The 20,808-nt window shown below is 46.8% G+C and overlaps 1 protein-coding gene across 2 annotated transcripts in view; it reads left to right on the top strand.

Annotated features, from left to right (window-relative positions):
* Positions 1-20,808, top strand: part of LOC126525144 (uncharacterized) — a 76,302-nt gene that overhangs the window by 18,109 nt on the left and 37,385 nt on the right. For both annotated transcript variants that reach the window (XM_050173197.3, XM_055067562.2), the window contains exon 6: positions 6,882-6,958. In XM_050173197.3, the coding sequence (XP_050029154.2) occupies positions 6,882-6,958 (77 nt within the window). The remainder of the gene's footprint in view (positions 1-6,881; positions 6,959-20,808) is intronic.

Raw genomic sequence — 20,808 nt, 5'->3', positions numbered from 1 at the left:
CCACATGTTACCATGTGAGATGTGGAAGTCCCATGTTCTAGAGTTAGAGCACCAGCTTGTACATTGAAAGCACAATTCAAATGGGCACATTAAAAAAAAGTTTTTTCTTTTTCTTTCAATTTTACATGTTGGTAGTAGAAATACAGTGAATTCCTGGTAATTCAAGCTCTCTTCATTCAAATTGACGGATAACTCTGATTACTCTGTCGGTCATGGCAGGTCTTACGTATTTGACTAGAGAAAAACTCCCGCGAAATTGATATCCAAAAATCGCGCAACAGTTATACATGTATTGAACAAAATTTGGCACTCCCAAGGGTCACTTTTTGGACAAGCCTGAGCCGAAGGCGTAGGTTCGATTTGTCATTAGCTACTGTAATGTCACATGCCATAAATATGATGAGAAAAGATGCACTAGCAGCTAAGACCCAACAGTACGGTGTGCGCCCTACTTTTCCGCCTGGCTTAAAAAAAGTACGGCGGAAACCTTAGCGTGTGTTTTATCACATTACTGCGCGTGTTTAATCACATTACCACACACTCAATGACACAATCTTCAAGATTGGGCATGCGGGACGACCGTGTGCATCCTACCACTATCATTTTCTGCTCACCCTCGCATGTTTTCTCTTGCACCCATGAGAAACAATGCACGCTACACAATCTTATCGCACTTGGCCTTTATACAGAACCTAGGCATCTTCGGGTGCATGTCGTCACATGCTGATGAAGCACCTGCACTACAGAACCTATGCTTCTTCTGGCACATGTTGTTGCATGCCGACAAAGAAAAGATAATACTTTCAATGTAAACCCAGTGACGGTTTTAGCCTTGTGCGCTGTACCGCACAATTGATCGGGCACTGTACTTAAAGGGGCTCTGTGAGGGAAGGTTTGAAAAATCACGGTAATGGAGGGGAAACCTTTGTTGCCGAGAGGAACGAGGCTGTTTGCATTTTGAGTCACTCTATTTCAACACGATAAGAGAACTGAAAGTGACCAAGCTAGATAAACACTAGAAAACATGCAAGTACCGCATACTTGTCTAATACTGGCCAACCAATAAAGTCCCACGGAACTGTCCCACACCGTGATAAACAATGTTTGTAAGCATTCACCCTGTGGATGTCGTCGTACTGTCGGTGGGTCAGTAGAGTCTGCTTCACGATGACGGCAGGGACACGCATGGCATGAGCGGACGGGTCATGGGTAGACTAGGATCGAACAGCAGGGTAGGCCTGGCACAGTCTGTTCTCAGACAACCAACGGAAGGCCCAGGGCTGAAATTTACCTCGGTCAGAGTACAGCGGACTGTGGCTAGCTGAGGAATCGCCAGGTAAATGGAGTAGCCTGGCAGCAGCTGGGCTTTGGGACCCGAACCTGACGAGCTCTTGTGGCCTGGTGCTACTTGCTTCTCTCCTACTCCACGAGCTTCTCCCAGCACTTCCTTTTCCTTTTTCTAGTTCTTCGCATGTTAGTTTGCTATTGGTAAAAATTGTTTGATTGTCATTTCTGGTCTTCTTATTTTTCTTTATCTTACGTTCCCTACATGCCAGCATCATTGCCGGTTTGTCTTCATCATGCTCGCATCATTTTATCTACGCACCCACCGCACAGCACCAACGACACTGCGCACCACATGAGTATACCGTGCACAACATGACAAAAGCTCACGAGGGTTGCAATGTGGGCTTGTTGGTAATGCATCTTCAAGGGGAGTATGGTAGTGCGATTCAAAGACTGGACAAGAGAAGACACAAAGGGACACACACAGCGCTAACTTCCAACACTGTTTATTGTCGAAAACCAGGTCGTACTTATACACTCAGACCACATGAGTCACAGGCACGTGAACAGATTAACAATCAGAGCGATACATTTTGTGATATGCTAAACCATGCGCAAAAATTTCAGTTCTTTTTCAGAGAGAGCCAATGATGGTTTGCTGATACATGAATCCCCTAGGGCATCAATCTGCTCGGCTTCTATTATAAGTCTAGTGAGTTCGCACTTGTTTCTACCAGTAATGATTGTTGATTCGAAGAGAGGGGAGCACTTATGTTGCTTACAATGAAGGGAGAGAAACCCATCTGATACAAGTTTGTCGACTTTATTTTTGTGTTCGCGCAGTCTATCATTAATGCATCTGCCCGACTGTCCGACGTAATACTTCCCACACGATAAGGGTATACGATATATAATTGAAGTGTTACATTCTCTGAACTTCTTCCTGTGTTTACCTTGGCAGCTAGGGGCACTTTCTTTCTTTTCTGGTCTTGTTTTCCTGCACAGGCTGATTAGTTTGTGGGGTGCTGAAAAAACCACATCAGTGTTACCTCGGCGGGCAATTTTCTTTAGGTTGTGCGACAACCGGTGGATATAAGGTATCACTGTTGGTCTTTTTTTCTCTCGGTTACTATCTCTTTCCGCTCGTTCAGCAGTCCCTGATTGCTGCACTTGCCGAAGTATTCCCTCTGCAACTGATGTCAGTACAAGATTGGGATAGTCTGCTTCATGTAGCCACATGGCTTGTTGTGTGAAGGCTTCGTCAGTGCAATGATGGCATGATTTAGTTAGTGCGTTAGTGAAACACATTTTCGCCATTCCTCTTTTTACCAGTTTAGAATGGGCTGAATGATATGACAAGACCAGAAAAGAAAGAAAGTGCCTACAGTCTTCATCAAAACCTACAGTCTTCATCATAACAAATATCTTCATCTGTACATATGTCATGTCATATAATACGTGACTTTCTTTTTCTTGTTATTGTGGTTTCAATTTTGTTTGCTTTATGTACTCGCGCTATGTACGTTATTTTGCACAAGTGTTACATCGCCTTTTATGTTAGGGTGAAATGTACTTTTCATTCCTTTCCCGATAACTCTTTGTATTGATTTAACGTTTTTTTAACACTGTTTTGGAAGCATGTGATCATTACAAACATTTTTAGCTCTCACATTTTTTAGCGCTCATATATCTGTTTTCTCTTGTCATTTGTTCAATGACGCCCCCCTTACTCAATGCTCCCCTTGGGGCCTGTAAGGTACTTTGAAATAAATAAATAAATAAATATATCTTATACCCTTATCGTGTGGGAAGTATTACGTCGGACAGTCGGGCAGATGCATTAATGATAGACTGCGTGAACACAAAAATAAAGTCGACAAACTTGTATCAGATGGGTTTCTCTCCCTTCATTGTAAGCAACATAAGTGCTCCCCTCTCATCGAATCAACAATCATTACCGGTAGAAACAAGTGCGAACTCACTAGACTTATAATAGAAGCCGAGCAGATTGATGCCCTAGGGGATTCATGTATCAGCAAACCATCATTGGCTCTCTCTGAAAAAGAACTGAAATTTTTTCGCATGGCTTAGCATATCACAAAATGTATCGCTCTGATTGTTAATCTGTTCACGTGCCTGTGACTCGTGTGGTCTGAGTGTATAAGTACGACCTGGTTTTCGACAATAAACAGTGTTGGAAGTTAGCGCTGTGTGTGTCCCTTTGTAGGTAAAGGCAAGGCGCAGAAGACCAGGACTTAGGAAGAAGAACACAAACGACAAGACGGGCGCCACTCGGACTTGAGTATTTTGCATACGCGCCTGACGTGCCCAGAAGACGGTTCCAAGACGCCGAAGATAGACTGTACTTCCAAAGGCACCAGCTTTTTTCTCAAGCAATACGACACCACTTGAGACTGGCAAGCTGATACGGCGATCAAGTTGACGCACAAAATGGCAGGATCGTTGCGAAAGCTTTGATGAAAGAAAGGGCCCAATGTAGAAGAAATATGCTCAAGTAAAACTCTTGCTTGGGCTAGTTGGTTCATGCTTGAAGTAGGTAAAGGCAAGGCGCAGAAGACCAGGACTTAGGAAGAAGAACAAGCTGATACGGCGATCTTGTCGTCTTGTCGTTTGTGTTCTTCTTCCTAAGTCCTGGTCTTCTGCGCCTTGCCTTTACCTACTTCAAGCATGAACCAACTAGCCCAAGCAAGAGTTTTACTTGAGCATATTTCTTCTACATTGGGCCCTTTCTTTCATCAAAGCTTTCGCAACGATCCTGCCATTTTGTGCGTCAACTTGATCGCCGTATCAGCTTGCCAGTCTCGAGTGGTGTCGTATTGCTTGAGAAAAAAGCTGGTGCCTTGGGAAGTACAGTCTATCTTCGGCGTCTTGGAACCGTCTTCTGGGCACGTCAGGCGCGTATGCAAAATACTCAAGTCCGAGTGGCGCCCGTCTTGTCGTTTGTGTTCTTCTTCCTAAGTCCTGGTCTTCTGCGCCTTGCCTTTACCTACTTCAAGCATGAACCAACTAGCCCAAGCAAGAGTTTTACTTGAGCATATTTCTTCTACATTGGGCCCTTTCTTTCATCAAAGCTTTCGCAACGATCCTGCCATTTTGTGCGTCAACTTGATCGCCGTATCAGCTTGCCAGTCTCGAGTGGTGTCGTATTGCTTGAGAAAAAAGCTGGTGCCTTTGGAAGTACAGTCTATCTTCGGCGTCTTGGAACCGTCTTCTGGGCACGTCAGGCGCGTATGCAAAATACTCAAGTCCGAGTGGCGCCCGTCTTGTCGTTTGTGTTCTTCTTCCTAAGTCCTGGTCTTCTGCGCCTTGCCTTTACCTACTTCAAGCATGAACCAACTAGCCCAAGCAAGAGTTTTACTTGAGCATATTTCTTCTACATTGGGCCCTTTCTTTCATCAAAGCTTTCGCAACGATCCTGCCATTTTGTGCGTCAACATGATCGCCGTATCAGCTTGCCAGTCTCGAGTGGTGTCGTATTGCTTGAGAAAAAAGCTGGTGCCTTTGGAAGTACAGTCTATCTTCGGCGTCTTGGAACCGTCTTCTGGGCACGTCAGGCGCGTATGCAAAATACTCAAGTCCGAGTGGCGCCCGTCTTGTCGTTTGTGTTCTTCTTCCTAAGTCCTGGTCTTCTGCGCCTTGCCTTTACCTACTTCAAGCATGAACCAACTAGCCCAAGCAAGAGTTTTACTTGAGCATATTTCTTCTACATTGGGCCCTTTCTTTCATCAAAGCTTTCGCAACGATCCTGCCATTTTGTGCGTCAACTTGATCGCCGTATCAGCTTGCCAGTCTCGAGTGGTGTCGTATTGCTTGAGAAAAAAGCTGGTGCCTTTGGAAGTACAGTCTATCTTCGGCGTCTTGGAACCGTCTTCTGGGCACGTCAGGCGCGTATGCAAAATACTCAAGTCCGAGTGGCGCCCGTCTTGTCGTTTGTGTTCTTCTTCCTAAGTCCTGGTCTTCTGCGCCTTGCCTTTACCTACTTCAAGCATGAACCAACTAGCCCAAGCAAGAGTTTTACTTGAGCATATTTCTTCTACATTGGGCCCTTTCTTTCATCAAAGCTTTCACAACGATCCTGCCATTTTGTGCGTCAACTTGATCGCCGTATCAGCTTGCCAGTCTCGAGTGGTGTCGTATTGCTTGAGAAAAAAGCTGGTGCCTTTGGAAGTACAGTCTATCTTCGGCGTCTTGGAACCGTCTTCTGGGCACGTCAGGCGCGTATGCAAAATACTCAAGTCCGAGTGGCGCCCGTCTTGTCGTTTGTGTTCTTCTTCCTAAGTCCTGGTCTTCTGCGCCTTGCCTTTACCTACTTCAAGCATGAACCAACTAGCCCAAGCAAGAGTTTTACTTGAGCATATTTCTTCTACATTGGGCCCTTTCTTTCATCAAAGCTTTCGCAACGATCCTGCCATTTTGTGCGTCAACTTGATCGCCGTATCAGCTTGCCAGTCTCGAGTGGTGTCGTATTGCTTGAGAAAAAAGCTGGTGCCTTTGGAAGTACAGTCTATCTTCGGCGTCTTGGAACCGTCTTCTGGGCACGTCAGGCGCGTATGCAAAATACTCAAGTCCGAGTGGCGCCCGTCTTGTCGTTTGTGTTCTTCTTCCTAAGTCCTGGTCTTCTGCGCCTTGCCTTTACCTACTTCAAGCATGAACCAACTAGCCCAAGCAAGAGTTTTACGTGTCCCTTTGTGTCTTCTCTTGTCCCGTCTTTGAATCGCGCTACCATACTCCTCTTGAAGATGACAAAAGCCCCCCCTGCCCCCCTTCGAAAGTTTTTTTTATAAAAAAAACCCCAGAAAACTGCCTGAAATGTGTGCAAGACAGGGAACATAAATGTTTCAGCAACATGCAATGTACGCAGAATGTCGCATAATGACAGTATGTCAGTTCACTGCACTAAGCAAGCAAGATCAGTCATTTTTCTTTCAATCAGTTGCATGTTGCTGTCTTCTTGTTGATGACTGAGAGAAATGATGGAAGTTGTGCCAGCTAGTTATTTTTGAGGCTTGATTTTTAAACTTGCCTATCGGATGCTCAATATCGACTGTTTCAGGGTATCTAGGATGTTATCTTCAAGTAGTTGTGGCGACCCAACCTCGTCTCTATAGTGCACTGCATTTGGGCTGCCCTGGAGTAGCGAACACTGCAGACGAGCGATGAAACCTGAGAAATTACTTCTGTTTGACGTCCTTCGTATAGCTTCAGCATATTAATGTGAAACAGTCTTGTTTTGCCTCTCAGGTCCAACCAGTAGTTGTGGTCATTCTTCTTTCCTGTAACCTTTCCAATGCATAATTAGCTTGCTTTTGCTGGCTGGGAGTAGTACGAGGGCCCGGTCACTAACTTTGAGTTGTCGTGTCATGGCACTTCGGCCAAAATACTTTTGCGCGTTTTGAGCTCATGACAGACTTTCTTGCGCCAGCCTCAAAGTCTGTTCAAGACGTTCTTTCAAACCAAGCATTCCTTATCACGATGCACTGTTTTGTCTTGCCTATTTATCAAAGCTTCCCTTACAGCAATTCGAACAGTGTGTGGAATCTGCACAACTTCTTTTTTCTTGCCTTTACTTACAGAGCATCTACCCTCAGGTTGTCGACATGGCAGTCCTCGCACTGCAGGCTTACGTGCAGTCCTCTCCAGACATCGTGCAGTAAGTTCCTGCTCCTTCACACCCTTTTGTGCACCTTTTCATTCTGCACTGCGGGCTGTTTGCCAACAGGCTTGCCGAAAAATTTTTTAGGCTTTTGTTTGCTAAGAACCCGATTTGTTAATTCTTCCTTATGGGCCTAAATAAGACTTGTGCTCTTCCTAAAAGGTAAAATAAAAACATCAGCCAGTGTAAGAGTCAGGTTCTGGGGGTTCTGCAAGCTTTTCAACAAAGGAAAAAGTCACAAAGAAGTATGCACAGGCCTGCTTTGCAGGAGGTGGGATGCTTTTAATCTTATTGGAAGCCTTTCTTGACCATATACATTCGAAGCATTTCTGTGTTCACATTAGAACTGTCCGGCCTTTCGTCCTTGTCTGCTATAGTCATGTTTGACTGGTTCCCAATATGCGCTCTTGCAGCAAAATTAATGGGATACCAACTAGACAAATCAGCAACTCATCTTCGAACATAAAGTAGTTGGGTAAACATCCTATCAACACCACAGCTACCATTTGCAAATTTGGGGTTCATGCAGGGAAAAACCAGAGCTGTGTTAATTTACTTCCTAGTGCATTAAACTGCTGTTTACATGGCCGCTTACATGTACGTGACGCGCAGGAAAGGCAATGCAATAGCTATTGCCATATTTATGCTAATGTGGCTTCTAGAAAAGCAACAAACTTTCATCCACCCAAGACCGGCAGTTACTTGAGTTTAAGTGAAAATAAATCATATGATATACTGATTGATGGGTTAATAATATTAATATGCTATATCTTGACTGCATACACACAAAAAGTGGGTAGGGTCCATTAATCTTTTAACACCTGCATTTATTATTATCCTTTATGAAAGAGCAAACTTCGGGGACAACTGGGTATAGCCCGATTTTCATGAATTGTTTTCGTGGTTCCAAAATTGGGAATTATTGTGTTTTACCCTAAAATGGAGGACCCTATGTATATCCCACGTGGTAAAACGGGCAAAGGTGGTGTAAGTTATGCAGTAACACTTTTGTAACCCAAAAGCATGATGACTCCTTACGTGACAGCACCAACTTTGGAATGCACCAGTGCTATGCTACGACAAATTACGACATATGTCTCTCGCTTCTGATATTGCCAATGCTGTGTGTTGGTTTTGTTGTTGTCTTACTGCAACAGCAGTTCTAAAATTGAAACTGGGTTTTCTGTGTCCAGCCTTTCTGTTATGCCATTGTCATGTGGTCATCATCGGGCCACTTTCTCATCCTCAGCTTCACCTTCGTCACGTGGCAAAAAAAAAGAAACAATACTTTGCCCTCTACCACCACAGGGGATCGAACTCACATCCCTCTGGCAATATGCAATTGGGAGCTGGATGTGCTAACCACAGAGCTATTACCATAGAGCTATGATGCTTTGAAATTAGCACAGTAATGTTAGTATAAATATATATATTTAAGAATGCTGGCCTCTAGGCCTAGGTTGGTCTTGCATCTCTCACATGATATAGGAGAGGCGTTAATTCAAATGGGGACTGTGACCATGTACTGCCACCATGAACTTGTATGTTCACTTGAGTCACCCCAAGCTGTGATAATAATAGTGACCATTTCCCGTTTCTGGAGATGGTGTGGTAAGCACTCTCGGTGCACTAAGCCTCCTAGTAGTCTTCGAACTGTAGAGCATTAGCACAATTCAGTTTGTGACTTGTAGCGCAGGGCAGATTTGTTGCTGGCTATGTTGCTGTGTGTCCATGATGGGGGCTGCTACAGTGAGACAGTCTCCTCAGGTGTCGGTTGCATTCCACGCTGGCACGCATGCTTTCATCTACTGTGGTGCCAAAACGCGCCCTAGATTGGAACAAAAGGAATATGTTCCAAACTGAATGGGAAGCATATGAAGAGACTGGCGTTGGGAGTAGAGGACGGGGTATGCTTGTTTGCCTCTTAGCAGCCACATGCAATTGCGGGATGGCCCAGAGCCCTGCAGAAGTGGTTCACGTTGACTTTGTCGACAACGGCCGTCATCGCTTTGCAGACATTCGACACCCGACATGAATGCATGTTCGTGGAATCGGGGTGGCGCGCTCCACAACCACCTGTGGTTTCAGTACCATTGCTTGGCACTTGCGCACTGCCTTGGGGCCACGCAGACAGTGTCAATGTTCACTTTCTCGTCTGCCATTGTGTGCTTCTGCGGGCATTTGCCACCAAGCCATTGTTACTGTTTACTTTTGCGGAATACAGACTAATGTAGTCCACAACCATGTGCAGCTTCTGAGTTCTCCTAGCGTTTGTGGGATGGCTGTCCATCAGTCACCTGATAATCCAAATAGCCATGCCCATGCCTTCTTGGAAGCATTGTTGCAGCTGGCATGCTGGTTTGTTGCCAAAGATGGTCACCCTGCATGCATGTGTAAGTGCAAATGGGAATGGTGGGAATGATTTATTGCCACATATGAGAGCTTGCGTCCTTGGAACCCACAAGCAAGGCCTAGGCTTAGTGTCGAGGGTTCAGAGTGAGACAACGTGTGTCATCCAGTGAGCCTTTCTTCTGTATGTTGCACATTGTTTTACTGTTGTGACCAATGCCATGTTTGTTGCAAGAGCTTTTGTGGATGCTAGAGTAGGAGTTGTCATATATGTTAGGCTGGTGTGCCACCGTTTGCGCCAATCAAGGGTTTAAAGATTAAAGAGTGGTGTTCTGTTGTGAGAGAGAGAGAGGATGTTCAGGCTTGGTCCCGGATTAACACAGTGGTGTTCGTTGGAATAAAACATCAACAGCTCTTAACTCGTGCTGCTACCATGTGCTCAAGTCATTGAGGGGCCTAGTCGTCTAACCTTGAAGCCAGTGAAGAACAAAGTAAATTAACTGGAACTGTACGCTAATTTCCTCCTGCATTCTATGTTCACTCTAGTGTGGACCACAGAAACCTCAATATGGCTGTCAGCACATTGCTGTCGACCCCAGCTGACGCGATGATGAACTTCTGTTTCTTTAGTTATACTGTGAATTATGTTATATGGTTCAACCCCATTATAGCGAACTCCAGTATAATGAAATTATCAATATAATTTAGTATCTAACTTTTTATAACTTCTTGTCCATAGAACACCATGCATTTAGCACCTCAGTATAACAAAGTGTGTCTATACACGATTTCAACGTAATGTAATTTTACTGCCACCGCAAAGGAATACCGAAACAATAAGTGAATACTTCTGTGGATGCAAATGACCAAATGGCTGAATCACAAGCAGCTGCTTGTGAATGCACCTCCCAAATCGCACGTCGTGTGACTAAGAGCGACCACCAAAGCAGAGCAGCGTCAGGTTCCAAGTAAAGTTCAAGTGCAATAAAATCCTATTGTTCCCCGCATGCTGTATGCTTTGGGCATGAGGGAAAGCGCGCTAGAGCTAGCTGAGAAGGATGAAAGTTTGTTTAGCACCATCTTCCAACGTGTCTTCCTGCAGGAGCAAGGGGAAAATTGGGGGGTGGGGAGGCAGTGGAGCAAGCTTACGGTAACGTGATCAAGCACACTCAAGGGGAGGAGGGTGGGCGCATGTCTTGTTTTCTAGTGCAGCTATGGCTGTGCATGGCTGAGCACATATGCAGCTCATGCACTCTGTTTTAGAAGTAATCTGCTATATGTGCCCAAAGCGAACGGGCCGATATGGCAGGGCATCTTCCCATGTGTACTCGAGGTTGCCTAAGCTCGAGTTTCAGATATGCATTGAGGCACGAGGCAGATGAAGCATGTGCTTCCCACTGCCTGCAAGAAAAATATGCAGATCCCACACACTGTGGAAATCGATGTAAACGAAGCTTTCTGTGCTGTTTGTGCTCATTGACAGTGTTTGGTGGTGATGATGGCATTTGACAGTGGTGATGTGACATAAAATGTCACCTTGCCTGCACCATTTGTGTTTTTCCATGTAATACACAGAACACACAGAGGGATGTGTTTGCTTGACACATTGCTTGAGACGTGTTGTGTGCCGTTGTTTGTAGCCAGCGAGAAGGTAAGCACTGTCATTGGCTCACACGGCGCATCACATCTTCGCAGAAGTGTTGATATGCGAAACGGCCGCTTGCGTAGTGTCATGCTCATGCCGTGATGCCAGTAGAATGGTAAGCAAGGGCCCATGAATGAAGAAGTGCGAAACGTACTGCTGAACGTTAATCGTATGAATTCCCTTTGCAAAAATGTGATCGATTGCACCACCAGCTCTGGAAGTTGGTAGTGGTGTGGTGGAGTCGTAGCTCACGAGGCGCACACTGAAAATCTCTAGCATAAACGTTGCCAGCCATTGGTTTTCAGCTTTCCTCAGATCAACGTTGTAATCTCTGGTGAATACCAATGGCATTTTATTTACACTGGGGCTGTCATAACCAGGGATCAATGCTCCGGGTGCATATTGAGCAAACCTGAGTGCAAAGAAGTGTTTGATTTCTTTTTGCTTCACCAAGAGGCTGATGTAGACCCCGACCAGTGCAATGTTGATGTCCTGTTGCTTCAGTTGTACAATGCATGCGTCAGCAGTGCCGTCAATCAGTGCGTGCCTGTCTTTGCAATCTGGTGGTAAGGACAACATTTCTGGTTCAGTGGATAAATGGACAGCCATTTCATTCTTTCAATGGCCACTCCAGTGCACCTGACAGACTGTTGCTTCCAGTAGCACACTTGTTGGAAACCAGTGATGGGTTGTGGGTCAGCACTCCATGTTTCCGACAAGGCGATGATGTCCACACAATCCGCTTCAGTGACCGGGACGTAGTCGTGTAGACTTTGAACATTGAAGGACATGACTGAGATGTCTCCGTTTCTTGTGGCTTGTTGCAGCCTGTCGATCTTGTAATCAAGACAAGTGCTTAAATGTGAAGTCATCGTTTCTATTTGTTAGGTACAAGCCTTCAACAGCAGTCGCACACGATGGTGTGACGTACATAAGCCGCAAAGGGGGCCACTCACCATAGTCGTGCACAACCTGTGCATACGTGCCACCCTGTGATTTGTGGATGGTGATTGCATTGGCTTGTACTACGAGAGGAAAGTTGACCCTCATGCAAGTAACGTTATCGCGCTTGTAAAAAGTTACGGTCACATTACACTTGTCTACGGGGCACCCACTGGGGTTATATTGCAGGCTGGTGCAACCTGGCATTTTTTTGCCTTGGTCTTTATGATGATACTGACTGACGCATTAGGAGATTCAAGCCACAGACATTGTGGATCGTCGTTCTCATTAGTTTCCATGTACCTTATTAAGCCAACATTGCCATTGACTAAGCCATCAGAGACATCTATGTTGGCTGTAATAATGTAGGGTTGGCAGTGCTCAATTTAAGTTCTGTGGGCACAGAACACAAAGAGGCATGTCATTCATTCACTGATTCCTTTACTGAAAAGAGCCCAAATGAGCAATGCTTTCTCACGACGCATTTTCTTTCTCCTGTGTCAGGTTAGTTGAACTGCTACCAGCGCAGAGGGGGAAGGTTAATCACCCATTTCCTGACCGTGTTGGTACGGGATCCGGCTGTACCCATTCGCTGCCTTCTCTCTCTCTATTCCCTCTCTAACATTCTCCCTCCTCCCTGGACTGTCGTTGCTATTGCGTGTGAGCCTCCCAAGTGCGGCAGCTCCTGCAATGCTTTTGCGGGGGATTACACCTGATACGGCTCCCAGAGGGCATTGTGGCTTCCTCCAGGGCGCGTCGGACAGTATTGTCGCCCTACTCTACTGAAATGTCGTTGACATTGCCTACCTTGTCTCCCACACTCCTGCCGTGAGCTCTCAACCACCTCCCAACATGGCATGCAAGCAGCATCAACAGTAGAAAAGTCGAAAGAAAAGGCAAAGAAAGCTTCGCTTTAAAAAGTGAAGGGCATTCTTCTGCCACCAGCAGCTATGGCAGCTTTTGAGTAATTTGATATCAAACTGTATCCAACCATAATGACCCTGTTGCAAATCCTCACTGTATTGTCAGTTAGTGTAGCCACAGCTGAGCGCTCTTTTTCCACCCTCCGACATTTCAGTATTTGGATGAGGTCATAGGGTGCAGTGAAAAAAAGGTCTCGCCCTTCCAAGACAAGCAGAAAGTTATCGAGAGCTTTACACAAGGGACGTAATGATACAAGAACTTGTTTCTAATCTAAAACTGTACCTGACATTAGGTACCAAATTGTAGATATGCTTTAATAATTTTTAGCTTCAAATATGAACACATAATAGAATAGAAGCATTTCACTTGTAAAAATCCCAACAACCAATGTTTCTTTTTTTATTACTGCTTTATTTGAGTGCCTCGCATTGTTTCAGAGATCATAAATATGTGCACTTTTTTTGCAGTTTCCTTTCTTATCGGTAGCATTTGGGATTGTTAGTGTAATCACTGCAACCTTTGTCTTATACTTGCTACAATAAAAATACTTCGTTCCCACTAAATGTAAAGCCACTTGTCATTTAGTGCACTCTTGAGGTCCAGAATAAATCTTGAGCTGCCTGGTTTGATTTTAGAGAGCCATAGTTCCAGGATATAACATGTTCAACACAATTTGGTGACTACGCATACCTAACATGCATTGTCGGGAGCTACTGGAACAGCTGTCTTCTGGGAAGACTCAGGGCAAGCTGAAGGCGGAGTGCTGTGTTTGCAGGACAAGAAGTACAGCGGGAGAGGAAAGACATGGACAATATTGCCAGGAACTTGCACCTATAGGAATATGTCTATGATCGCACAACTGTATAGGATAGTCATAATGAGCTTCCTGAACTCTCCAATAAATCATGGATCCTTAGTGAGCAATGTGACAAGTACTTAGACATGTACATTTCTGCAGTTCAAAAAGATATTATAGAAGAGTGTGAGAGGCACTGTCCTGTTCGCAGTAACCTCTCAGGGGAAGAGGAAGCATTGTGAATGCTGCGAGACGATCAAGCCATTGACATTAAGCCGGTGGGCAAGGGTGGTGCAGTGTTGGTGCAGGACGACACCCCAGCTTTCATCTCGCAGTCCTGTGCATCGATTGAGGACAACGTGTCATTTTTGGACTTTGTGCCATACTCTGCGACACCTTTGTGCTACACGTGGGCATGAACGATCTCGCCTCCAAGTCTGATAACATGGTCTTCCAGCAGTACAAGAACCTGCTGGCCATAATTTGAAAGCTGTGCCCTGAAATGAAATAGTTACTCACCACCTTGTTGTGGTCGAGGGCACCAAACCGATGCCAAGCGTGTAGCAATAGACCATTAGTCGAGCACTTCAACAAAGAGGTACACCAGATCAATGCCTTGTTTCAAAATTACTGCCTGACGGCAAGGAATGTGCTCTGCATCGACCATGAATTCCAGTAGCTGCCCCCCAGCAGAAAACTTAAAGCTGACGGTGTGCACCCCAGCTTCGAGAGGGCAGCCATCTTTGTTAATCGCCTGAGGTGTGTGCTCCAGTGGGACAGCAGATGGTCTCGGGGTTCTTGGCTTGATCGCTCCATGAATGGTTGCACGAAGTCCATGCGGCGGCACTCTCCATCCTCTCTAGGTGGTGCCCAGGCTGCCCCCTGGGACAGCCCTGACTGCCGACATGTCTCTTTGACACACTTGATATGCCTGGAGCCTAGGGAGAACGAGGGGCACCAATTGCCAATAGGGGAGTAGACACTACAAAAATCACCGTACCTGTGCAGAGGCTGTCAGCTGCATGACGTCAACGAGATTGGCTGACCAACCCTTCAGGTACGGCCCTATCTGGCACCTTTTAGTCCTGCGAGTTCATGACATTGCGGAAAACAGTTGATAAGTTCAGGTGGTTTGAGATGCATGGCTCGAATTTCAATAACTATTTGGCTTCGGGCATAGCACTGAAGGGCCTTCAGGTGAAACAGAAGCCAGCAATGGATGCATTTGATGGAAGCGTAAGAGAGTAGGGGTGAAATATAGTCTGCAGGAAGCCTTGCTTAAGTTCACTCAGATGGTAGCATAGCATACCGACCATATAGCCTCATAGCTAAAATGTGAGAAGCAGCTGCAGTTATCTCAATCAAATTTCTCTGAATCAGAGACTCTGGAACTGTTAAAGTATGGGGTAAAGAAAGACTTTAACATCTAAAAACAACGAAAGAGAAACGCGAGGGTAACCATGTTCCAGCGACCATCAGCACCAAGTTTGAAAGTTATAGTCTTGAATCTGAACCAACATGCTGTGGTGGCTTAGTGGCTAGGGTGTTGCACTGCTAATCACGAGGTCACAGGATTCTATCACAGCTGCCACTGCCGCATTTCGATGGAGGTGAAATGCAAGAAGACCTATGTCCCATGCAGTGGGGCACATTAAAGATTAAAGGTGGTCAAAATTCGTAGTCCCCCACTACGGCATGCTTCCTAATCAAATTGTGGTTTCGGTGTGTAAAACCAGAGAATCTAATTTTTGAATCTGAACTGGCCAGTTGTCTTGGAGCAACCAATAAAAAAAGGCTTGAGACTTGTGGGGATGCGCGACTCTTACGCGTCCCCTGATACGTTGTTTTCCTGCATAGCTCCCGTCTCCTGTAATCCGGCTTCGCCGCGTGGCCTGGGGCCAGCGGTGGTTGGTGTGGTTGAAGCACAGTATGAGAGATGGCGCAAGTGTTGGGCTGCTAACGCCGCCTCACGGCGGGGTTACTTGGACGCTGAAAGGAGAAGGCTCCTCTTCTTTGGTTCAAGGTCGTCAAGCAGCACGGACGTTCCGCCCGTGCACCGATCCATGGTCTGCGAGACCGTCTTGTGAGGCCTCATTCGAACGCGCCACCGTTTGCGTGACCGTACGCGCGAACGACCAGGCGTTGGGATCCAGCATGGGGCGAACATATTCACTTGTTATCCGGTCGCGGTGAGTCGGGACTTCTAGATTTGTCGCGCGCCCATCGGTATGTTTTGTGGATAGCAACTCGCCTAGCAGGCATTGATCTATGAAAGGTGCAATAAATGCCGTTGTGATTGTTTGCACCACTGTGTTGTCGTTCCTTTGTCCCAAGAGCATGGGTGTGAGAATCCCACAGACTATGGGCAGTGCCTCAAATGTCATCAAGTTGTCCAGTAGCCCATTGTCCAGTGCTCAGCTAAATCTCCTCTCGAAAGGACTGGCTTTTTGTACAGCGTCCGGAAGGCTGAATGAGTTTCGGTTATTCCAAGAGTTGGATGATTTCAGAAAAAAACTTGCACCTAAAGGAATAATATGGTTGCACAACTGTCGATGTGAGTCATAATCAGCTACTTAGACTGATAAATCATTTACACCTGGTGAGCAATGCGATAAATACTTGGTCATGTATATTTGCACAGTTCTAGAAGACATTATAGAAGAGTATGAGAGGCACCGTCCTGTTTGCAGTAACCTCTCAAAGGAGGATGAGGGAAGCATTGCGAACGCTGTGGGGCGATCAAACAATTTTTATTAAGCCAATGGACAAATGTGGTGCACTGGTGGTACTTGACTGGAACGATTACGTAGCAGCACTCTCAACCATGCGTCAAGCCTGTCGTTTATCAGGGAAGACGGTGCTTTCCTTGCATGTGCCATCACCATAGGTGCTGACGCACTGTGAAGCAGATTACTAGAGCTGCGGCCACTCACTTCGCCACGGTCTACGCGCACGGTTCTTTCACAGGAACCATGGTCGAGAGCACGGCAATAGGATAGCGCATGAGTGCAGTCACATGGTTTTATTTCATATTTTGCGGGCTTTCTTTAAACGCCAAAAAAAATCACCACGTAGCATGTACATTGCCATAAAAAATTGTATCAGTCATTCCTGAACCCCCCCTACAACGCAATGAAATGCGCTTGGCCCTAAAGTGAATATTAAATATCTTGCATAATTGATCTTAGTTAATTAACTAATTAGGCAGTATATAAAAATACTGTGAGGAGTGCCACATAACGGCAAACCATATGCCGCTAGTCTTATTCAGCTGCGGCTAACTGTTTTCTTAAGATCCTTGGTTCGAATTGCGTGGAACAACCTGTATGTATTTGACCCCGTGTGTTCCTTTCCACAAGTTACCGCCTTTCTCTCTTCCTTCTAGGCTCCGTCTCTTGTGCTTCCCGCTATCTTAACTAACTTGCGCTTTCCTCCTACAATGACAGCATGCGCGCTGGTACAGTGGGGCTTCTGCTTTCTCCCTGCCTCGTTACAACAGGGACCTAGCTGCTGCTACACTCTGCCCCTCTCCCTCTTCTCCGACTTATATCTTTTCGCTTCCACTGTCATTGCCCTACAAACATGGAACTCAATGTTCCTCCTGCCCTGCAACGTTGCTGCTAAAGCTGCTGTAAAGATGTCGAAGTTCCTAGAGTCTATCACTGTCACCACTGTCCTTTTTGCTTTGATGTATCTCTTGCACGTTTTTCTTTTCTTTTTCCCCTAAGGATGGCTAAGCACACTGTCTTCTTTTGTTCACTATCAGTGCTAAAGTGCCACTTTTTTGTAAACCCTCATGAAGACTGGTCGACCAGTCAAAATTAAATACTTGTTCTATTTACCTTGTAGCATCACTCAAGCGTGCGTGCGTGCGTGCGTGTGTGTGTGTGTGTGTGTGTGTGTGTGTGTGTGTGTATTGGCACGCACTAGTTACGCTAGAAGTCGAGGAAGAAGAAGTGTGCGTGGTAGCTGCTGCAAAAACGAACTGTAAATGGCCGTTCACTTAGAACTGACTGACTGGCTTTTCCTCTCGTGACAAACTGGTGGAGGTGCTGGGTACGCATCCATCGTATGCCTACGGGTCCTGAACCAGAAGCTACCGACCCCAGTACCTCGGGGACGGCAGAAATCTATCGAAGCAGCCATCGCCTCCAAGGTCTTCCACCGCAATACAGTCCCCTGGCAAGCTCCGTGAGGAAGATGTCAACAACTACCGCAAGCCAAACCGAGGGGATCGCGAATGCTGCCGTACCATGCATTCTCAACGCGCCTCGCACGCCTAACCCGTTCCTGGCGACGCCTTTGAGGACGTTGAAGACTGGTTGGACCATTTCGACCGGGTCGCCGCCTTTAACGACTGGGACAATCGCCGTAAGTTGAAGAACGTCTACTTTTCCCTTTTAGACGCGGCGAGAGTATGGTACGAGAACCACGAAGCCTCATTTACCAGCTGGCAGGAGTTTTACCGACTGCTTTGCAAAGCCTTCAGCACTCCCGAAAGGAAAGAAAGAGCCGAACAGGCACTGTCTTCGAGGTTCCAAATGCCAAACGAAACCGTCACCATGTTCGTTGAAGACATGACGCGATTGTTCCGTCGGGCCGATCCACTAATGCCAGAAGACAAGAAGGTGCGTCTGTTAATGCGAGGCGTAAAGGAACAGCTTTTCGCGGGCCTCGTGCGCAATCCTCCTACAACAGTCTCTCAGTTCGTTCGTGAGGCAACAGTCATGGAACGTATGCTTCAGCAGCGGCTCTCGCAGTATGAACGCCAGACCACCATGACTGCTGCATGCTCTCTCGTACCTGCAAATGATGACAGGGAGTCCCTTACCGAGCTAATACGACAAATTGTTCGAGAAGAACTGCAGAAGTCCTATGCATCGGCTCCGGCACCTCCCAGTGCCGCGGTTCTTACGGATGTCATTCGGGAAGAAATCGGCAAAGTGGTTCATCCCTCGCCACCAACACGACCCGAACCTCCCACGTTCTCGTACGCGGATGCTCTTCGGGCTTGCGCGCCGTCGACAGGCCATTTTTCGCAGCCGCCTGCTGGGATTTCTCGACGCTCCCCAAGTCTGATCCACCGCACGAATCCGCAAGCACCCTTTCATCCTGGTCCGCGCAAATCTACAGTATGGCACGCCCCCGACAATAGTCCATTGTGCTATCACTGCGGGGAGGCTGGTCACATGTATCGCGACGGCCAGTACCGACGGATTGGTCTGTGGGGATACCATCCGGACGCCCGTTGCCCGCACTATGGCGAACGCCCGCACGAAATCGAGCAATACTTAGAAAGTAACCGGCTTCCTCCTGCCCCACAGCGAAGACAGTCACGGTCGCCTTCACCTCGTCGGTACGCGTCACCAAACCGTGCTCGACCCGACTTTGATTCCGCTGGAGTCAATGGTATAAGCCCGCGCCGGGAAACTGAAAACGGCGACCTCCGGGGGTGAGGCCGCTGTCATGCGAACCGTCAAATATCCTCCCCCGACGCCATCCCCTCGCAACGTACCGCTGACGCCTTCATTCGAAACTGCAAAAAGAACTTCTGCTGCTATTACTGCTTCCATCAACGGTTATCCGGTAACTGCACTTGTCGATACGGGAGCTGACTACTCGGTTATGAGTGCCTCACTGGCCACTCAGCTACGCAAGGTGCTGACAGCGTGGGACAGCCCACATCTGATTACGGCCGGAGGACACCTCATGTCACCCATTAGACGATGCACTGCCAGACTTGCAATTTCTACTTCGACTTTCGTAGCGTCTTTCCTTGTGCTGCCCAAGTGTTCTCGGCTAGTTATACTGGGCATGGATTTTCTCCAGGAATAGGGGGTGATCATTAACCTTCGTGACTTGTTCGTGACTTTTTCTAACTATGTTTCTTCGGATTCGAGTGTGGAGGATGAACATCACCGCGCGGCTTTACGCGTGATTGATGACTGCGTGACGTTACCGCCTCGAAGTAGCATCTTCGTCCTCGTTGAATGCCCCCAAGACCAACTAGGAATAGGCATCGCCGAAGTTAACCTCACCATATTGCTGGATCGCGAAGTCGGCGTCGCACGAGGTCACGTAGAGCTCCAACATAGGCAAACCACGATTCTAGTTACCAACTTCAGTGGCGAATACAAGCACTTTGCGAGGCATACCACCATGGCCTACTTTGAAACGGTGACCGAGTCCAACGCCTGTGCTTCGGTAATGACAATCTCGATTCCGGAGCCCAGCGATGTGGACTTGACCAGTCACATCAACGTCAACCCACAGCTAGACCAAAACGAGAAGGAGAGGCTCCTCACTCTGCTATCGTCATTTAGCGACTGTTTCGCCACCACGTCGAAGGTCAAACAGACTCCTTTAATCAAACACAGAATCATTGCTGAACCAACCGTCCATCCTGTTTGCCAACACGCTTATCGTTTGTCGCAGAGAGAACAGGATGCTACTCGTCATCTCGTTAAACAAATGCTCGACGATGATGTCATTCAACCATCGACAAATCCTTGGGCTTCACCTGTTGTATTAGTTAAAAAGAAAAATGGTTCACTACGATTCTGTGTCGATTATCGCAAACTGAACAAGATCACGAAAAAAGACGTTTACCCACTTCCTCGAATTGACGACTCCTTGGATCGCCTGTGACATGCCCGTTACTTTTCTTCAATGGATCTGCGTAGTGGGTACTGGCAAATTGAAATTGACGAACGGGACCAGGAAAAAACGGCGTTTATAACACCCGACGGTCTCTATCAATTTAAGGTCCTCCCTTTTGGATTGTGTTCCGCTCCGGCCACATTTCAACGCATGATGGACACAGTTTTATCTGACCTCAAGTGGAACTCGTGTTTAGTCTACTTAGACGATGTAGTTGTTTTTTCCACCACGTTTGAACAACACATCCAGTGGCTTGAGGCGGTTCTTCAAAGCTAGCCGCACTGCCGGCCTCTCCCTGAAGCCCTAAAAATGTCACTTTGACTACGAGGAGCTCAAATTTCTAGGTCATATTGTCAGCAGCACCGGTGTGCGCCCTGACCCCGACAAAGCCATGGCAGTTGCTCTGTTCCCGATATCGAAGACAAAACACGATGTTCGCCGATCTTTAGGGCTTTGTGCGTATTACTGCCGTTTTGTACCCAATTTTTGTGAAATTGCCGAACCTTTGCAACGACTCATCAAGAACGACGT

Source organism: Dermacentor andersoni, chromosome 3 (assembly GCF_023375885.2).
Source record: "Dermacentor andersoni chromosome 3, qqDerAnde1_hic_scaffold, whole genome shotgun sequence".
Taxonomy (NCBI): domain Eukaryota; kingdom Metazoa; phylum Arthropoda; class Arachnida; order Ixodida; family Ixodidae; genus Dermacentor; species Dermacentor andersoni.
This window is presented reverse-complemented; position numbering and strand designations above follow the sequence as displayed.